A 20,973-nucleotide genomic window follows, 5' to 3' on the forward strand; every position below is an offset into this window, starting at 1 on the left:
CAGAAGGCACAGGTGTCGTCGTCCATCCATCGATAGTCCAAAGGACCTTTGACCATTGTTCCATAGTCCAATTTCTGTGTTCTTGTGCATATTTTAGCCTTTTAGTTTTGTTCCCCTTTCTTAACAGAGGTATTCTTACTGCAACACATCCTCTAAGTCCTGATTTCAAGAGAGATCTTCGTACTGTTGATTTGATGGACAATGACACATGTGCCTTCTATCTGTTCTGTTGTCAAGTCAAATCAGATGCAAGCACATGTAAAGCTTCCCAGACCACAAGCAGCAGGTATGCTTGAAATTCCTTGCTTCAGAGCTTCAATGGTATGTGTTATTAAAACCATTTATGTCTAGAGATCCAAGAATGGAACGTCAGTGTTTATATTAACAGAATACAGCACTCATATTAAATAAACACCAGGAACAGAAGTGGCAGAGAGGCATCAGAATAAATGCACTAGTGATTGCCAGAAAACCATTTACTGGAGCTTGAAATCCTAAAAGTATTCAAATGTAACAGCAGTGTTATTATTATTCAGCTATATATATATATATATATATATATATATATATATATATATATATATATATATATATATATATATATAAATATAAATAAGAAACAACATACACTACATTCATACAAAAGTTGATTACCAACCACATATATGAAGTAAAGCTAAATGTGCTGAAACTAATGTTGGATATTGTACGACATTAGCTCAATTAAATACATTTACATGACGTAATGTTCAGGCAGGCTTTGTGTTTTTAAGGTCAAAACAAAGGTTTTCCTCTTGCTATATTAAAACAATGGAATAAAAACAACAGCATGACCAATAACCAGGTTAGATACAAGTTAGAGGTGCAGTTATCCAGTCACATTGCGACACAAGCAGCCCGGATGAAGCATATTGTCATCATGCCATTCAAAGGGCAAGTCGGGCCACTATTGGGCTAAAAGGAGCTTCGCTCGGTGCATATTCAATCTCTTTTCAATTTGTAACGTAGCTTTTCACTTCAGACCTCTCTGGCAAAATTCAGATAAATGAATTCAATGAAATCGATTTAGCTATGTTTGTGAGTACGACATTACCATGTATTTCACTTCATTTGCATTTCCTGATCCCTGTCAAAGCTGCAGTGGGCTGCATTACTTTAATAAGAGCAAACAAATACATTAATGTATGAACAAAATATAGTATGTATGTTTCACATTTCTACATAAACATCATGATCCAAATAACAAATGTAGACTTAAATATTCTATATACTGGGTATTATCATTGAATGTGGGAAGTGTTGTCACCGTGATTCAAAGATTACAATTAATCAAAGCATCTCTTTCAAATTCAGATCCATTTTCTTAATAGTGACATCACTGTTTTGTAAACTGGAACAATTATTACATTTTGTAAATGAAAAAAAAAAACAATACCACATTCAAGTGTTGATGTTATCATTGACTAGATTCTCAAAGCTATTTATTCCAAATCATCCTTTGATTTTCAACCCCTCCGAAAAAAAAAAAAAAAACAATAAATAAGAAACAACTTTGGAGTATTCACATATAATACACTGAATGTCCGAGTTATTCGTTTCTGATCTGGTCATTTAGTTGTTTACAAAACAAACTGCTAATGACATTTATGAGTAAAGACGCTGAGGGGTAGATGCACTAAGGTGTTGCAGCTGTCGCAATAGTCCCAAACCAGTTGCAAACCAGTCGAAAGTCTAACTGTACTTGACAAGCTGGGAATGTTTTTAGGGAATGCTTCGTGGCAGCAGTTTTTCTTTGTGGTTCAGCCTTAGATGAAAATGTAATTATTGCCGTTCCTGCATAAATTCACAAAAATTGGGTGATGATAGCGTAAATAAGGGTTCTCAAATTATACAATGAGATGTACCGAAGCTGCAACACTTACAATTGCATCAATTTGTTAAGAACTTTTGAAAGCATGTTTTAAACAGTCGCAATTGTTGCTGGCATTTCCCAGTCTGGTTTTTCTCATGTGCTGCCAGATGTGCTCAATGTGTTTGTGAAGCGAACACTGAAGTACCTAATTTTTCCTAAAAGCAGGGCATACTTACAAGCCTTGAAAACACATTTGTGGTTTCCCCAGTGTGATGGGAGTAATAGACTGCACACATGTGCCTCTAACCCCTCCAGCTCATTCTGAGCATCTGTATGGGAATAGGAAACACACCTGTTCTGTTAATGTGCAGGTGGTTTGTAATTGTGCAGTTTAGCACTGCACCACTGACTAATTTAAATGAAAACTGACATATGCATTTGTCATACAGGCCACTTATGATAATACAAATTAGTGGTATAATGCAAAATTTGTCGCTGGTCCCTTGAAATTCGTATTAACAATAAGTGACTGTCCTCCTGTAAGAATCATAACTTGTCAGTGCAGCACCATGATCTATTTTGTGTTAGATGTCTAGGCTACTAAGTGGGCCAAGTTAAAAATAATAATAATTAAAAAAACACTAACGTAATTTAGTCTCAATTTAAAATAATCTTTTGTTCGCATTGTACAGCAATGTACAAAATGCGGTAGCCTACATGCTAAAGTAAAAAGAAAGTGCTCTAGGTGTTCATTTGATTTTACTACTGTACTGTATACTGTATAGGTCTACTGTACAGATTAATATATTATAATGTAACGTGTAGCCTACCCAAAACACCTGAGAGTGTAATTTCAACACAATGATTTATACATTTGAAATGCATTGAGCATTACAGATGTTTGTGTGTGCAATTTTACTGTATTTTTTAAAAATCCTGACACCTTCTCATGTCGAACAAACATGAAAATCTTTTTGATAGAAACCTGTTTTTTATTTGGGGGTGAAGGTATATAATCTGATGGGATTAAACTGCCTTTTATTATTTATTTGAAAAAACGACACAACTCTTGCAATGCTAGAGCTCTCTCTAAGATGATGCAACAAATATTTAAATGAGTATACTGTGGCTCTCTTCATTAACATACTTTCTCTCAGTACATACGACAAAATGTATACTTGGCAAATTGTCGCAACAAAAATTCTAATTGCAGTAGTTTTGCATTGCGACTGGCCCATCTTAGTACATCTACCCCTGAGAATCAAGCCCTGTACTGCATGTCTTATGTCTTAAGGAACAATGTTTTTAATTTTCTAACTTCAATGGAGCAAATTACACCCGGGTCTTAATATCAAGTAAGGTTTATAAAGATATTGTTTAGGGTTAGTTGCTAAATTATTGTATTTTTATTAAAATTGTAAATACACGTAACAATTTTAAACATATACATCTTTTGGTATTATTTTTGCAATACAACCTTTTAATCATTAAATTTGGTGCCATATACACAGTTATGTTCACATTTATATTTCTGCAAATAACGGTCCTCAATGTAAAACGAAGACCGACACAACAATGCTCTCATACACAACTGCAATGGCGGGGGTTCAGGACGCTTGGGTTATATAACTGAAGTTTCTGTCTGCTGGAAGGACTGAGTCCTGGAGTTGCGGTGGAAATCAGACACACTGCCAGAGCCGTTTCTGGCAATGGACGAGTTGTGCAGCCTGTAATCTCGGCTCACATACAGGTGCAAACACAAGCGCCATTTCCTTTTCACCTCACTTTGTACCTGAAATTAAATTTTGTAAGAAAGAAAAACAGGGTGATATGCAATGTTTGCCTCATTATAGCTGGTCACACTGATAAAGCATTTAAATACATACTACATATACTATATGTTTAAGTTTAGTAGAAATGCATGCACCTCTAACATTTTAAACATCAACAAAATATTCTCCACTATATACATTATAGGTCACAAAAGTACAGTTTTGAAAGAAACATGTTTTAGGAAATTATTTTTTATTTTAAAACCCAATTCCTCAAAGAAATGTCTGCTTGCCATGCTTTTAGACTGTCTTGACCTTCCTGGGTCATTTCACAAGGTTGAAATTGCCCCCACCCCTTCACTGGCACCAGACCTCTCAATAACCAATCAGCTGCTTCCTTCTTCCCTTATTGGCTGACATGCTTTCAGCCAGTAACATGCTTTGAGCCAGAAGACACTGCTGGGGTGACCAAGGAAGTAAACCAGTAAGACTTCATGAAAGGCAAGTCAAGCACACTGAGAACGTTCATTAATTTAGTGTTGTATCAGATTTCAGTTTTTCAAACACAATACATGCTTGCTACAGCAAGTGTCTTTTTTAAAACTGACCGTCTGAGACCAGTGTAGCTAATGCAAGTGCAAAAGATATATGGGTAAGATATATGCAACAAAAACTTCAAGGATTTACACTGAGCAAAAATGTAAACACAACATGTAAAGTGTTGGTCCCATGTTTCATGAGCTGAAATAAAAGAAATGTTCCATAAGCACAAAAAGCTTATTTCTCTCACATTTTGTGCACAAATTTGTTTACATCCCTGTTAGTGAGCATTTCTCCTTTGCCAAGATAATCCATCCACCTGCCAGGTCTGGCATATCAAGAAGCTGATTAAAAAGCATGATCATTACACAGGTGCACCTTGTGCTGGGGACAATAAAAGGCCACTCTAAAATGTATAGTTTTCTCACACAATACAATGCCACAGATGTCTCATGTTTTGGCATGCTGACTGCAGGAATGTCCACCAGAGTTGTTGCCAGAGAATTGAATGTTCATTTATTTACCATGAGCCGTCTCCAACGTCATTTTAGAGAATATGGCAGTACGTCCAACCGATCTCACAACTGCAGACCACGTGTAACCACGCCAGCCCAGGACCGCCACATCCAGCTTCTTCACCTGCGGGATCGTCTGAGACCAGCCATCTGGACAGCTGATGAAACTGTGGGTTTGCACAACCGAAGAATTTCTGCACAAACTGTCAGAAACCGTCTCAGGGAAGCTCATCTGCGTGCTCGTCGTCCTCACCAAGGTCTTGACCTGACTGCAGTTCGGCGTCGTAACCGACTTCAGTAGGCAAATGCTGACCTTCGAAGGCCACTGGCATGCTAGAGAAGTGTACCCTTCATGGATGAATCCCGGTTTCAACTGTACCGGGCAGATGGCAGACAGCATGTATGGCATCGTGTGGGCGAGCGGTTTGCTGATGTCAACGTGGTGAACAGAGTGCCCCATGGTGGCGGTGGGGTTATGGTATGGGCAGGCATAAGCTATGGACAATGAACACAATTGTATTTTATCGATGGCAGTTTGAATGCACAGAAATACCGTGACGAGATCCTGAGGCCCACTGTCGTGCCATTCATCCGCCGCCATCACCTCATGTTTCAGCATGATAATGCACGGCCCCATGTCGCAAGGATCTGTACACAATTCCTGGAAGCTGGAAATGTCCCAGTTCTTCCATGGCCTGCATACTCACCAGACATGTCACCCACTGAGCATGTTTGGGATGCTCTGGATCAACGTGTATGACAGTGTGTTCCAGTTCCAGCAAATATCCAGCAACTTCGCACAGCCATTGAAGATGAGTGGAACAACATTCCACAGGCCACAATGGTGGTCACACCAGATACTGACTGGTTTTCTTATCCACTCCCCTACCTTTTCTTTTTTTTTAAGGTATCTGTGACCAACAGATGCATATCTGTGAAATCCATAGATTAGGGCCTAATGAATTTATTTCAATTGACTGTTTTCCTTATATGAACTGCAACTCAGTAAAATCTTTGAAATTGTTGCATGTTGCGTTTATATTTGTGTGCAGTGTAATATTAGGCAGTTAACACGAAGAACAAGAAGAAGAAAAAGAAGAAGAAATAGTGTTATAAGAACATGTAAAAACATTAACATTGTAATTATTTTATAACTTGACTTAACACTAGTAAATACACTAGTCATTTTTTGTTTTATATGTTATTGTAGTACACTGGCGAATGCAATTGTGCAGGGTACTGTATGCAGATGTTTGTGGTAACGTGCTGTGAGAGCCCTATTAAAGACAGGTGAGAGCGTGTGCAGCTATTCAGCCATTTAGCAACAATCACGGGAATCAAAGCACAACATTCTTTGTTTGTAAACCAGGTTTACTGTAGGGTCATGTGACGAGGCTATGCAACACATAACGGGGTGATGTCACTGATGAAACCTGGCATTGTATTTGCTTGCAGTATATCAACCTTTGTGTGTACATGAAATTGTCTTCTGGATTGGTACAGTATATTCTTTTTAAGGACTGCAGTTATCAAGACTAATACATTAATAAAAAAAAAATTGTTTACCTCACTGTTCAAAAAGCAGTAGAGAATAGCAACAACCAGCCCCTGTAATGAGTAATATTTCATATTATTAATGCAACTTTTTAACTTTAAAAAAGCAATACTTCTGACACATTTAAGAAAAAGAGTGTTTTACCTGGAAAGACCCAATGGCTAATTCAAAGACGATCTGATATTCGCTGGCATCGGGCTGTGAAATAAACACGATGTAGTGAACTCCAAACAGTGGGATAAGCAGCAGTGTGGATTTCGCCAGTCTCCTGAAAGAGAAACCACAACACAAATAACAACTGCACCATCTTTTGGCAGTGTTAGCATTTAGGCACATACTGTAATGCCAGTAGTAGGAAGATCATTAAAAGAAGCTGCATTTACACTGTGGAACGATTTACAGCTTCCCCAATTTCCATAAATAAAACGCCCCCCAAGAATCCCTAGACTTGATCTTAAACATATGCTTACTTAAACACATTACAGTGCGATAATGAGTTTAGAGGCTGTTCATGCCAGTGGCGTGCTGTGACTAGTTTTCAGCAAGTTATGCAATAATGTTTTAGATGACAGATGAGGAAAAACATTTTCTTCTAAAGTACACATAGTAATTAAATAAACCAAATACATTGGTTTTGGCAAATACACCGGAGTCAAATATAATGGAACACATATGACATAAATAAACTGCTGCGGCCTGCCTATGGATGCATGCATCCCTGTTCTTCTGCTTATAGGGTTGTTTTCACTCATGAAATTCAGAAGACTTAAAGCATGTTCAAACAAGTAAAATAAATCACATGTGTTTATAGACAGTATGCTGATTAATTAGCTTACAGCTTACTTGTACTGAGACTGATCATTGCCTCCAACATCTGGTGACCTTAACTTCTGAACCAGGATTCTGATTATACTAATAAATAGGATGAAATTTACCTGCAAAAAAGAGGAGCCTGAGTCATTGACCCACATCTTATATCTATTTATGACTATGTATCAATTAATTATTCAATTAAGGAGCAGCCACAGTCTCACATGTTTTTGGCAGGGACAGGAATTAACTCCATCCCTGCCAATCACTGCCAAAACACACACAAATACCACAATATTTACAGGCAGAACTCTCGCTCCCCCCCCCCCCCCCCCCCCCCCCCATGCAAAGCACACACAGCCATTCCACGGCCACCTCATCCCTTAAAGTCCCAAAAGTCTCTTTCCTCGTCTCTGCCCACAAACAGAGGCAACAATGGGTTTATAGGTGGCAGCCACAGTGTGAGGGCCTCTCCCAATGACCACACTGGCATTGGCAATGCTGACAGTGACCAGGCTGGCTCTTCCGGCAGGGGCAATCCTGGAAAGGGAAATGCTGCCAGTGGAAATGATAACAGCAGCCATGCTGGCTTCTCAAGCAGTGAACATGCTGTCAGCGGAAAAGTTGATCTTGCAACGGTGCACTCTGAAATTGGTGGTGGCATAGACAGCGGTAATGCTGCCTTCAGTGCGGGACACTGCGGCAGTGGCAGCGGCTCTGCACACTCTGGCAGTGAACGGCAACAAGTGGAGGCAGTTTCCTGACCATCCCCCACCCTTCTCTGTAGCCGGAGGCTCCCTCTTCCTGGGCTCCGGTCCCAGAATTTCCGGCAGCGGAACTGCTGCTGGTAAACACCACAAATCCCTGTGTGATGACAAGCAGGCATCCCCAGGCAGTGAGGTGCAGGCATGCCCGGGTGGTGACGTGCAGGCATCCCCGGAAGGCGACAGCAACAGTAGCAGACCCTTGGGGGGTGACGGCAGCGATAGATGTGCAACTGGCTTTCGTCGGGCTCCCCTCAGCAGCAAATGCAGTGTTGGCCCAGCTGTTGTCCTGTAGACTCCACTGGCCGCAATGCTTCTCCCTCTCATTTTGGCAACAGCGGGGCTTCTCCCTCTCACGCTGGAGACAGTGGTGTTTCTCCCTCTCGTGCTGGAGACAGTGGGGCTTCTCCCTCTCATGCTGGGGACAGCGAGGCTTCTCCCTCTCATGCTGGAGACAGTGGGGCTTCTCCCTCTTATTCTGGGGACAGCAGGGTTTCTCCCTCTCGTGCTGGAGACAGCGGGGCTTCTCCCTCTCATACTGGAGACAGCGGGGCTTCTCCCTCTCGCTCTGGAGACAGTGGAGTTTCTCCCTCTCGTGCTGGGGACAGTGGGGCTTCTTCCTCTCGCTCTGGAGACAGTGGTGTTTCTCCCTCTTATGCTGGAGACAGTGGGGCTTCTCCCTCTCGTGCTGGAGACAGTGGTGTTTCTCCCTCTCATGCTGGAGACAGAGGGGCTTCTCCCTCTCGTGCTGGAGACAGCAGGGCTTCTTCCTCTCGCTCTGGAGACAGGGGGGTTTCTCCCTCTCATGCTGGGGACAGCGGGGCTTCTCCCTCTTGCTTTGGCAACAGCGGGGCTTCTCCCTCTCATGCTGGGGACAATGGGATTTCTCCCTCTGGTGCTGGAGACAGTGGGGCTTCTCCCTCTAGTGCTGGAGACAGCAGGGTTTCTCCCTCTCATGCTGGAGACAGTGGGGCTTTTCCCTCTCACGCTGGAGACAGCGGGGCTTCTCCCTCTCGCTTTGGCAACAGCAGGGCTTCTCCCTCTCGCTCTGGAGACAGTGGAGTTTCTCCCTCTCGTGCTGGGGACAGTGGGGCTTCTTTCTCTCGCTCTGGAGACAGTGGTGTTTCTCCCTCTCATGCTGGAGATAGTGGGGCTTCTCCCTCTCACGCTGGAGACAGTGGTGTTTCTCCCTCTCGTGCTGGAGACAGCGGGGCTTCTCCCTCTCGTGCTGGAGACAGCGGGGCTTCTCCCTCTCACTCTGGAGACAGGGGGGTTTCTCCCTCTCATACTGGGGACAGCGGGGCTTCTCCCTCTTGCTTTGGCAACAGCAGGGCTTCTCCCTCTTGCTTTGGCAACAGTGGGGCTTCTCCCTCTCACGCTGGAGACAATGGTTCTCCTCCCTCTCAGGCTGGAGACAGCGGGGTTCCTCCCTCTCATGCTGGGGACAACGGGGCTTCTCCCTCTTGCTTTGGCATCAGCGGGGCTTTTCCCTCTCACGCTGGAGACAGCGGGGCTTCTCCCTCTCGTTTTGGCAACAGCGGGTCTTCTCCCTCTCACGCTGGAGACAGCAGTGTTTCTCCCTCTTGTGCTGGAGACAGCGGGGCATCTCCCTCTCATGCCGGAGAAAGCGGGGCTTCTCCCTCTCGTGTTGGAGAAAGCGGGGCTTCTCCCTCTCATTTTGGAAACAGTGGGGCTTCTCCCTCTCATGATGGCGGCAGCAGGAGCAGCAGGTAGTCTCCCTCTCATTCTGGAGACAGCAGGAGCGGCAGGTAATCTCCCTCTAGCGGTGGAGGCGGGAGCGGCAGGTAGTCTCCCTCTGTTGCTGGAGGTGGGAGGAGCATGTAGTCTCCCTCTCGCGCTGGAGACAGCAGGAGTGGCAGGTAATCTCCCTCTGGTGGTGGAGGAGGGAGCGGCAGGTAGTCTTCCTCTGGCGGTGGAGGCAGGAGTGGCAGGTAGTCTCCCTCTGGCGGTGGAGGAAGGAGTGGCAGGTAGTCTCTCTCTGGCGGTGGAGGAGGGAGCAGCAGGTAGTATCCGTCTAGCAGTGGAGGAGGAAGCAGCAGGTAGTCTCCCTCTGGCAGTGGTGTAGGGAGCAACAAGTAGTCTCCCATTAGCAGTGGAGGAGGGAGCGGCAGGTAGTCTCCCTCTGGCGGTGGAGGAAGGAGTGGCAGGTAGTCTCTCTCTGGCGGTGGAGGCGGGAGCAGCAGGTAGTCTCCTTCTGGCGGTGGAGGCAGGAGTAGCAGGTAGTCTCCCTCTCTATCTCTGGAGACTGGTACAGCTCCCCCTCAGTCACTGGAGACTGGTGCGGCTCTCCCTCGGTCACTGGAGACTGGTGCAGCTCTCCCTCGGTCACTGGAGACTGGTGCGGCTCTTTCTTGGGTTCTGGACAGGCAGGTTTCCCCCATCGTGGGCTGTGGACACTCGGCCTGCCCCCATCTGGGTGCTGGACGCTCGGGCATCCTCCTTCTGGATGCTCAGGCTCCCCCCTTCTGGGCGCTGGATGCTCGGGCTCTTCCCTCACAGCCATTAGGGACAGCACTTCCTGTATTAGGAGTTCCACCTTCCCTCTGTCCATCTCTGGCTCAGGACATTCCTGCGACCCATGTCCAAAGTGCTCACACAGTCGACACCAATCTGTCACACTGTCCTCCAGGCTCTCCTTCCAGCAATGATAGGGATCACCACTATACTCACATTAGAACCAGGGAGTATGTGCTAGGAGCAAGAAGACAGCCAGTCTTCCCAGGCGGTCAAGCTTGTCGTCAAGCCCCAATTATGTGGTTGCCTGAACTTGGCAAAAAAAATCCAGCAAACACCTCAGCTCCTCAGGCGCAGGTAATCCACAATGGCCCCAGTCAGCTTCCATTTTTATATTTTTAAACTACAATCCCCTCTGAGTCTCTGTGGAAGTGCTTGAATCCCGTCACTGACACCATATATGACAAACCCGGGGGGAGCTTGCCACATGCAGGACCGCCTTCACTTATCTTTTGTGTAAAAGGAATGGCACGCCACACAAGCACAGGTAGGTTTTCAACAGGGCAGACCTGTATGTTTATTTTAAACTCCAAAACAAAAATAAACAAAACCAAAAACCTAACTCATTAATATATACTGAGTGTTGTGTATAATGACACACACACACACACACACACACACACACACACACACACACACATATATATATATATATATATATATATATATATATATATATATATATATATATATATATATATATAGGCTTTTACTTGCATACACAGCTGATAAAATGCACTTAATCATTTGGATTCATATATAAGTCTATGCATCTGTCTCGGATTGATGCATAGGCTTATAGATTGTAGGTGAGATTGAACATAAGTGTAAATGCAAGACGTGGAGGCAAAGATTATCAGAAATCTACACTACTATACATCAGCATGGTAAGTTGTGAGTGTAACATTGATAACAGGCTAAGCTTGCATTCATCCATTGGTCGGGATTCAGGAATCTTTAGGGCTCAAAGAGATGCTGAAAGGCTGTATCATTTACCCAATAATAATTAGAGCAATGCTTTCTAATTTATTGCATGTCATTCTCCTAAACGAGGCACAATTAGAAACATCAATGTGTGCTCTCTGGAGAGCCTGCTGTGTAGTTTCTCTGTGGAATGAAACCCATTCATTCTGTAGGCCATGAAGCTCGTTGGAAACTTACTACAATGGAAACTAGAATTGGTCCTCTGATAACCCACCACGGAACCCACCACTTATCACTTGTATCCCAGCAACTGAAAATAAAACAAAAATAATTCAAATAAAACAGTTGCTGTAGTTTTACACAAACTGCATGTGCTCCAGTCATGTTGTCCACATCATCACTGGTTATAATTCCTCTATCTTTCAGCATGTTTCATAGGCTCAGTATGTCTATCAGTTCTTGTCAGACAATCTTCAGAATTTAGGATATGCAGATGATTTAACATCCACGTTATGGATTTGTAAGTTGAACCTGTTTCTTCCTGCTTCACTTCCTGCACTGCAGTTCACCATCAAGCCTAGGTTCCAAGCCTCACTTTGGTTGTGTTTCAGCAGCCTGGTGTTTCTTAGCAACCATGGAATAGAATTATACTTACCCAGTGTCCTCCAAGTATATCCTTGTCAAAGTCCATGTAATAACAAACACTGTTGGGATTCCTAAATAAAACAAAATAAACACAAAACAATTAATAACTGCTGGGAAGATATGTTAACCACAGAATCATAGTGTTCATATCTGTCATACTGTTTGAAAATACCAGGACCCTAATGTTGTGATTAAAAAAAAAAAGTCATTGCTTGGAAATTCTGTCCTGTGATTGGTTAAAACCTCGTCATAGGAGGAAACTATTGCCATCGCATCCTTACACCAGTGATTGGTTCACATCACTGTCAGTCCTGCCCCTTTTCAAAGGAACGCCCTCCACTCCTAACAAGAAGATAAGATGGATGAATGAAAAAACTTCTGAATGGAGATTCTGTGACTTAACCGAAAATTAGTTACAAAACACACTACAAAAGAAAGAAAAAAACTTGTGCTATGAACTTCAAAAACATTTTATGTTATTTACTTATGCTGTATTGGCTATATTTAAACAAAATACAGTATATAAAGTTAACGTCATATTTACTATCCAACCTCGCCTCTTATTATTTTGACTGACTCATATATTAAAAATGCACTGCAGACTCACAGTGGAAAATGAAATGCCCCCTGAGGAAGACTATTGTTACCTCCAGTGATATAGGTGATAAATGATATGATGTTAAATGAGAGCTTACACTTTTATCACCCCAGGCAAATTAACAAGACATTGTGAAATGCTTACTTAATTAAATTTTATACATAGTTATACAAGTTAATCAGCTCTATACAAATATTTGTAAAATGGTCACGATAGACACATTGAGTTCATACAGTACTGCACATAAGAGCAAAGTTTGAGTTTGAGTTTATCAGAAGAGGGAGGGCATTAACCCAGCTGCCTCTTGTTTAACTTGGACTTCTTAAAAACCCACCTTCATAAGGTTGATCCTTTTCACATTATGAAAGCACTTCATGTTGTGTTGTTATAAGTAATTAAACCTTGAAATACAGTTGGGGGAATGCAGTTCCTTCAGTCTTCAAGATCCCTCAGTATCTGAACATTGTTACTAGTTGTGCAGCAGTGAATGAGGGTTATTTTATTTAGCTTCACACAATGAAAAAGAGATCACCTTTCTCCCACACTCTCTCCCTGGCTTTGCATTACATCCATGACACTCTCCTAATAACACAAAATAGAATACTGCTGCTGCTTTCCACAACTCTGAATGCAGGCTTAGCACACTTCTAAATCTTTTGTAGTCATTTTTGTATTACTTTAGTATAAATACATGTTCATTTGGATTCATATGTTGTTTTTTTCTGACTTTATGTGAACGAAAAGACACACATTTGCCCGTTTCCCCATTGGAGATAGTGATATTTTGAAATATCACCGTCCTGGTCACAAAAGCAAAGTTTGTGGGGAATAATAGCATTTTCTATACTTTTGAGGCATAAGCAATTAGGAAATAACACTTACTACCCAAGAACAAAAATTGTTTTACATAGTGCAGATATGTATCCACTTAGGCAGCTGGAACTAAACTGAACTGGTGGGCTTAAGGCCCCTGTATTTATACTACTATTTATATTACTGGAAAGTTCTAGAAGTTACTCCAAGTTTACTCAGCACTGAATCTATCTGGAATGTTCTGGAAAATAGGTAAATTTCAAAATATCACTGTCCTGGTCACAAAAGCAAAGTTTGTGGGGAATAATAGCCATTTTCTATACTTTTGAGGCATAAGCAATTAGGAAATAACACTTACTACCCAGGAACAAAAATTGTGTTACATAGTGTTATTTATTAAAACAGTGACTAGACAACATGACTACATTACACATATTTCACACTACATTCTTTGGCCTTTGTTTGCAGATAAGTGAGAGGTTGACCGTGAGAAGCCATGGGCATGGGGGCAGGATAGCTGCCTTCCCCGTTAGATGAAGCCAGAAAGCAGGTGGAGGCTGTGGTGGAGGCAAACTCTGACGCACAGTAGGGATTAAGGTAAGATATCAATCCTTTTCTTGCCTATCATTGGACATATTGTTTATCAAGGAAAAATAAGATAGTAACTATTGGATTGATGATTAGATCTCATATTGGAAAGTGATTGATGTTTACATGATTTGGTCTTAGGTTAAACTGAGTTCCCTGCTAGAACCCCCTTTGCTCAATTACTTTCAAAGGGATGACACCATTTCAAAGTTTGTAAATCTGCAGCGGTAAACACATAGGATAGATTCTCAAAGCTATCTACCTGTACTCCAAAAAATCATTAGCAATTTATTTTTCAGATAGTAAAAACACCCAAAAAGTTTACAAACCAGAAATATACAACTCAGACATTTACCTCAGGTGCTTGGGAGTAGTCTGATGTTGTTTCTTTATTGGTGTTTTTACCTTCCTATTGACAATTTGGATTTTGAGAATCTAGTCCATAGAATCTAGTTCATCTACTGTAATGGTTAGAATGACACCCAATCATTTAACAGCCATGGATTACATGTGGGGAAATGCCATGCGGCTCTCAACACAATGTCACTGTTGGAATGCAAGAGTTTATCATGACATTTTAAAAATGTTATATTTAACACATCTTACCCCACCCGATCAGGAGATACACTATAAAGTGTCTATTTTCAGAGAATATAACAACAAGGAGAGTGTGAAGGTACAGGCCTTCAACTAAGAGCCAGAAAAAGTTTGCCATAACGCAGTACTGGAAAATCACCAAGATTGCCTTGCAGCCAATCTGAAATAACAGAAAGACAAAATTACAGTGGGAATTGTTGACATTGTAATAATAATAATATATAATAATAATAATAATAATAATAATAAAATAAAGTACAGTGCTTCAGTGGTGTTTGTCTGAGAACATTGTGTTTATCTACATGGTCATTTCATTGTTTCTTCACTTATTTATTTCAACTGTAATTCAGTTCACACTAAGTAACCATTTCCTAATACTATTAACAGGGGTCACTTGGGTGGTCTAATTCTTATAGGTTTCAACATGTTTCAAAAATAGGGCCCATAATGTCCTGCTGTGCTCCAAAAGTAAATGATTCTGATTTGCTGCTGCTCTTTGCATGTGGAAGCTACATGACCTCAGTTTGCAGATGTGATGTCTTCTGACATTTGCTTTAAAAAAAAAAAAGTTTAAAAATGCTTCTTTGAAACCAAAAAAACCCAGTAAACTCCACAAAACAAAAAAAATAAAAAACCCAGAATGAAAATGTTGTGGTCAATCCCTGGGCATTCTTGCAGGGTGACTGCAGAGGTTTGTGTTCTCAAGACTATCTCCTTCAGGTAACTGCTTCCCCATCAGTGAGACCATGCTCATGAATTGATTTACTATAGGAATGACTTGGCAATGGATCTAGCTGGAAGGGCTTGCACTAAATGAAATTGTGCCCCCCTCCCATAGCTTGAAAGTAAAGCAGACCTATTGTCATCCAGCTTCAAATAACATTTGATTTGGAAAGAAACAGGACACCACCTGGGGTCCTTTTCGGTAATCTAAACAGCATCGGGTCCTAAGATCAGCACTGGGGTGAAACCAAGAAGGATTCCTATAGAATTAAAAGGTGTCCATATTGAGATCAGCCACTCATTAGTTCACTAAAACAGACCCCACAATCTACAGTATGTAAAAGCACAAAACATGAAACAGAGTCATATTAGCGGACATGATTAAGAGTATATTCAACTGGAGGTGTCGCTCGCGAGGAAAGAAGGAAGTTTACTAACCAGTGAAGGATTCTCCTCTGTACACTGAATGGAATTGGTGTCTGAATAAAGAATCTTATCCTTTACTAAAACAGAGACTGCTTTCAAAATGAAAGAGAAGAACAGGTTCAGGTGGATGTAATTTCGTGTGCAGTGAAGCTTTCTGTGTGCAGAAAAAAAAGAGAAACATTTTCAATTACCCTCTTGTCTTTCACTGTGCCTTTATCTTTTTCCAAAAGTCAGCATTTACAGTACAGACCAACTTTGTTACAAAATGGCTAGAGGTACACTGTGGTTACTCTAAATATTTACATATTTTATACCCAAAATATAGTGGAACTGTTACTCTAGTAAGTTACTCTAGTAACATTCAGGCTTCATAGCTTTGAGTGTTTATCCATTTATGTAGATTTGCGCTAAATGTTAAACTGTGTTAGAAAATATATTTAATTTAGCTTTCTGAATGCAAATCCCAGCCAGATCAAAGATATCTAAAAAAAAAAAATCTAGCACAGCCCTAATAGTTATGCTGTTTTTTTTTTTGTTTTTTTTTGTTGCTTTGTTTACTTGGAAAGCATTGGAACAATTATTGGACCAATTGTAAGGTCGGAGATACACAAGCAATTTTTACTGTAAATTCTAGTTGACTACAAAAAATGGACCATTTCTGTTACTAAATGTGCCACACACACACGGGACATCGACAGTTGTTTTAAGCAAATTTAAAATGGAGCCTGTGCTCAGTAAACATGCTTCAGCAGCTGCTATAGTAATTGGAATCATTTTGAAAAAAGTCGACATAGAAAACCTTGAGTGTGGAGCAGCAGAGGTAAAAAACAAACTGAAGAGCCTCTGAACTCAGTATTTTGAAGGGAGAAGGAAAATTCTTCAGTTTGTCTTTTACCTCTGCTGGTGATTTCCTGAAAATATTTGGTAATTCCTTATATTTGTCTTTTTTTTTTTTTTATAGCAGCTTTTATATTCCGCTCATCAAACATCCCATAAACATTTTCTACTGTGAAAAAAATCAATCAATTGCAAAGTGTCCTCATGAGTCCGCTTGTCTGTAGCCATACTTCCTATTTAGCAAAACTGAGAGTGAAATCAGGTGATTAGAAAATGCAATATCATTGGCTAAACACACGCAGCCCGTAGAAAACTTGTCAACTGAATTTCTGAAAATAGAGCAGTGGTCTATTCTAGCAACTTGATTGCCAATTGGAAATTTGTTGATAACACGCTCAATTTATACTGTTAATTTAAGTTGCCAAGAAAACAAATTCTTACAAATTGCTTGTGCATCTCCAGCCTAAGGGTGTGTTGAGTATCAATGATTGTATTGCAAACATGTATAACACTTACTTGAAAACACAAAGGACTGCACTCCCTGTGGTGAGGGCAATTAGAGATGTGCTGTATCCTAGCGTGTAAAGAGCCTTCACCACCTTGTAAAATGTCAACTATGAGAACAAACAAGAGATGCTATGATAAAAACTGCAATGTGTTTTTCAGTGGCAGTTGCATGGTTTTGTAACATTTTTAACATACAGTAATAACTGAGGCCTGAAATACTTTCTATATAAACAGTAAACATATGGTAGTTTTATAAGTCTATCACAATTGAAGCTGTTCGTGAGCACTCAGCTGTATTTGTGTATATTCGTGTTTCTCCAGGTTTACTGTACAGAGTGCAAGTCATGAACTCTTAAAAGCAGTAATATGTTATTATTTGATTTATTATTATTTATTTCTTAGCAGATGCCCTTATCCAGGGCTCCTGCTAAGTCTATGGCCCTCATGATTAAAGGGTGAAGCTCCAATACCAGTATTGTGGTTAAGCAGTGAATAAAGGTTATTTTAGTACATGTATGCAGGTCTGAGATATGTTTGTGCACATTTCTGTCACTGTGGATTAGTGTGTTATACAGTTTACTGTAGCTTTAGTGGGTTTCACGATCTCAGCCTTGCCAGTCCCCCTGAGCTGGACAGAGCTCAATGTGGCTAACAGTGTGTACCTAGTACTATACACCAGGTTTCATCTGAATGACTTCAGTGTTTCTTCAGTGTTATCTAAAAATGTACTGACACTGTATCTCACCACTAGGAATGATAAATTAGGCCTCTCATTTTTAATCTGCGATGCTCTATGAAACCCAAGAAAGACACACACAGACACAATTTTATTTATTTTTACAGCAGTGTTATTTGAATTGTGCATGAAGCTAATGAAAGTAGTGTACACAAAGTATTGGAGTATTTAGAAGGCCACCAGCTGTTGTATGTACTGGGTGTGTTTTGTTTGTTATAGTGTTTTACATATATATATCAAGCAAGGTCCCTGCTTGAAATGAATCTTCTGGTTTTCTATCCTATAAAACAGCTCAGCATTCAATCTTGGATACTTATTTTTGAGGTTAAAAGAAGGACAAATACCCCAACTTGCTATTCTTCATTGGTAGTAAACGGATAACATTTGGTGAGCAATTCCCCTGTACAAAACCTTTGCCTATTTTTGAAGAGAGGACCATTATGTATTCAGGGATAGCAATATACTTTCATTTCTGAAAACTTGCTTAGAAATTGAGATTGAAATTAGTTTCTGTTGGAAAATTGAGTCAGTGTTTCTAGATTTCTTCAAACTTGGGATGCTGTGTTATTGTCAAACACATAATAATTTCAAAAAGCCTTGTTTTACTGAATTGCTGCAGTAGGTAGGCTAGTTAAGTTTCTGAATGTAAAACAATGCACAGCAAAAAAAAAAAAAAAGTCTTTGTGTAAAATGATGTGCACTGAGACCATGGATAATATGTGAGGTGCCAAGATAGGTTGAGCTGAACTTAAAAGGCCAGTTTACTCTTCATGTAACAGGGCAGAGGCTGAGTGTGAACCGGCGACCCTGCACACCGCAAGCGATCGTCTGAACCACGATGCAGAAGAACCAGGCTCATAGATCTTTTAACCTCATGCAATCTCACCCACAGGGGACAGGATCTGTAACAGCAGTGCAGCACCTGGACAATGCCCTCCTTGTTTTCCACTTTTTTTTTATAAATACAGAATACGGGTGTCTGTCCCTTTTAATTAGTTGCTAAGGATTTTTGTTTAAAATTTTTATTGGAAAAAGGCAGTATGAGCTATAATTATCTTGTTTACAGGCGTCCAACAGCTTCAAATTACAATCACGTAAAACACAGAATACACATTTAAAACTATAAACAAGATACACATACACGGGGCTTCTTCGGATAATGAAACAACACATTAAATTGACGATGGGAAGTCTCTGATCAAAGTTCCATTGGCAATGCATTCCAAACTGAAACTGCAGCAAAAGGAAAAGATTTTAATGTGGTTCATGCTTGTCTTCCTCTTTGAATATAGCAGTTGGGACGCTACACTCTGGGAATGCCCATGACTCTGCAAATTGTGAGCTTTGGTTCTTAGAAAAAAAGGAATCCCAGTTTTCCCAGGATGTCTGGTAACAATACTCATAATTGTTTGAATATAGGGCCCTTAGAATACATTCTGCACTGCTGTGTACAAAGTGTAATAATAAACATCTAACACTTAAAAGTAAAATAAATATACATTTACTGGTTTCATTATCCTCAGGAAAATATAAATAATTTTCTCCACTGTAAGTGTTACTGCAGTGAACACATTCATCTGGAATTCCAACAGCCTCGAAGACTTGTCCAGAGTTTTTGAGCTTGTGGCACTATTCGTAAAACAAGGCTTGTATGGAGCTTGCTTTTCAAATTAAGAACATAAGAAAGAACATAAGAAAGTTTACAAACGAGAGGAGGCCATTCGGCCCATCTTGCTAGTTTGGTTGTAGTAGTTTACTGATCCCAGAATCTTATCAAGCAGCTTCTTGAAGGATCCCAGGGTGTCAGCTTCAACAACATTACTGGGGAGTTGATTCCTGACTCTCACAATTCTCTGTGTAAAAAAGTGCCTCCTATTTTCTGTTCTGAATGCCCCTTTGTCTAATCTCCATTTGTGACCCCTGGTCCTTGTTTCTTTTTTCAGGATGAAAAAGTCCCTTGGGTCGACACTGTCAATACCTTTTAGAATTTTGAATACTTGAATTAGGTCGCCATGTAGTCTTCTTTGTTCAAGACTGAACAGATTCAATTATTTTAGCCTGTCTGCATATGACATGCCTTTTAAGCCCGGAATAATTCTGGTCGCTCTTCTTTGCACTCTTTCTAGAGCAGCAATATCTTTTTTATAGCGAGGTGACCAGAACTGCACACAATATTCAAGATGAGGTCTTACTAGTGCATTGTACAGTTTTAACATTACTTCCCTTGATTTAAATTCAACACTTTTCACAATGTATCCGAGCATCTTGTTAGCCTTTTTTATAGCTTCCCCACATTGTCTAGATGAAGACATTTCTGAGTCAACAAAAACTCCTAGGTCTTTTTCATAGATTCCTTCTTCAATTTCAGTATCTCCCATATGATATTTATAATGTACATTTTTATTTCCTGCATGCAGTACCTTACACTTTTCTCTATTAAATGTCATTTGCCATGTGTCTGCCCAGTTCTGAATCTTGTCTAGATCATTTTGAATGACCTTTGCTGCTACAACAGTGTTTGCAACTCCTCCTACTTTTGTGTCGTCTGCAAATTTAACAAGTTTGCTTACTATACCAGAATGTAAATCAATAATGTAGATTAGGAATAGCAGAGGACCTAATACTGATCCCTGTGGTACACCACTGGTTACCACACTCCATTCTGAAGTTTTTCCCCTAATCAGTACTTTCTGTTTTCTACATGTTAACCACTCCCTAATCCATGTACATGTGTTTCCTTGAATTCCTACTGCGTTCAGTTTGAGAATTAATCTTTTGTGCGGGACTTTGTCAAAAGATTTCTGGAAATCTAAATAAACCATGTCATATGCTTTGCAATTATCCATTATCGATGTTGCATCCTCAAAAAAATCAAGCATCTACAAAAATCTACAAAAATCTACAAAAATTGTAACCTGAATCTCTATAAACTGTGCATAAACCAGTCACTTTCTGCCACTAACACAACTTCTGCATTTATTTATTTATTTTCTTGAATGTGATGTACCACACCACCACAAAAAGAACAGAACATGTACTTGTGATACAAACCATTCACATTGTCTGCGATGCTATGGTGTGACATTGAAGCTATGCAAAGAAAATAGCATTGGTGTCTATTTTTGCGATTTTTGTCACGTGGAGGCTAGGGAACTGACCAATGACTAATCAGAGTCACTTATCATGTCGCGTGTGCCTGTCGCCACTTCCTGGTGTGAAAGATATTGTCGCAGCAA

At 40.6% G+C, this 20,973-nt stretch overlaps 1 protein-coding gene across 1 annotated transcript in view; it reads right to left on the minus strand.

Moving 5' to 3' along the window:
* Positions 1–2,662: 2,662 nt before the first annotated feature.
* The window catches only part of LOC121314073 (vasoactive intestinal polypeptide receptor 2-like), a 68,483-nt gene continuing 50,172 nt past the window's right edge, over positions 2,663–20,973 (minus strand). The window contains exons 5-13 of the mRNA XM_041246895.1: positions 17,011–17,108; positions 15,670–15,811; positions 14,518–14,668; positions 11,923–11,983; positions 11,505–11,577; positions 7,078–7,169; positions 6,379–6,502; positions 6,246–6,287; positions 2,663–3,644 (exon numbers count right to left, since the gene is read on the minus strand). Of these exons, the coding sequence (XP_041102829.1) occupies positions 3,474–3,644; positions 6,246–6,287; positions 6,379–6,502; positions 7,078–7,169; positions 11,505–11,577; positions 11,923–11,983; positions 14,518–14,668; positions 15,670–15,811; positions 17,011–17,108 (954 nt within the window). The 3' untranslated portion in view covers positions 2,663–3,473. The remainder of the gene's footprint in view (positions 3,645–6,245; positions 6,288–6,378; positions 6,503–7,077; positions 7,170–11,504; positions 11,578–11,922; positions 11,984–14,517; positions 14,669–15,669; positions 15,812–17,010; positions 17,109–20,973) is intronic.

This window comes from Polyodon spathula, chromosome 4 (assembly GCF_017654505.1).
Source record: "Polyodon spathula isolate WHYD16114869_AA chromosome 4, ASM1765450v1, whole genome shotgun sequence".
In the NCBI taxonomy this organism is placed as follows: domain Eukaryota; kingdom Metazoa; phylum Chordata; class Actinopteri; order Acipenseriformes; family Polyodontidae; genus Polyodon; species Polyodon spathula.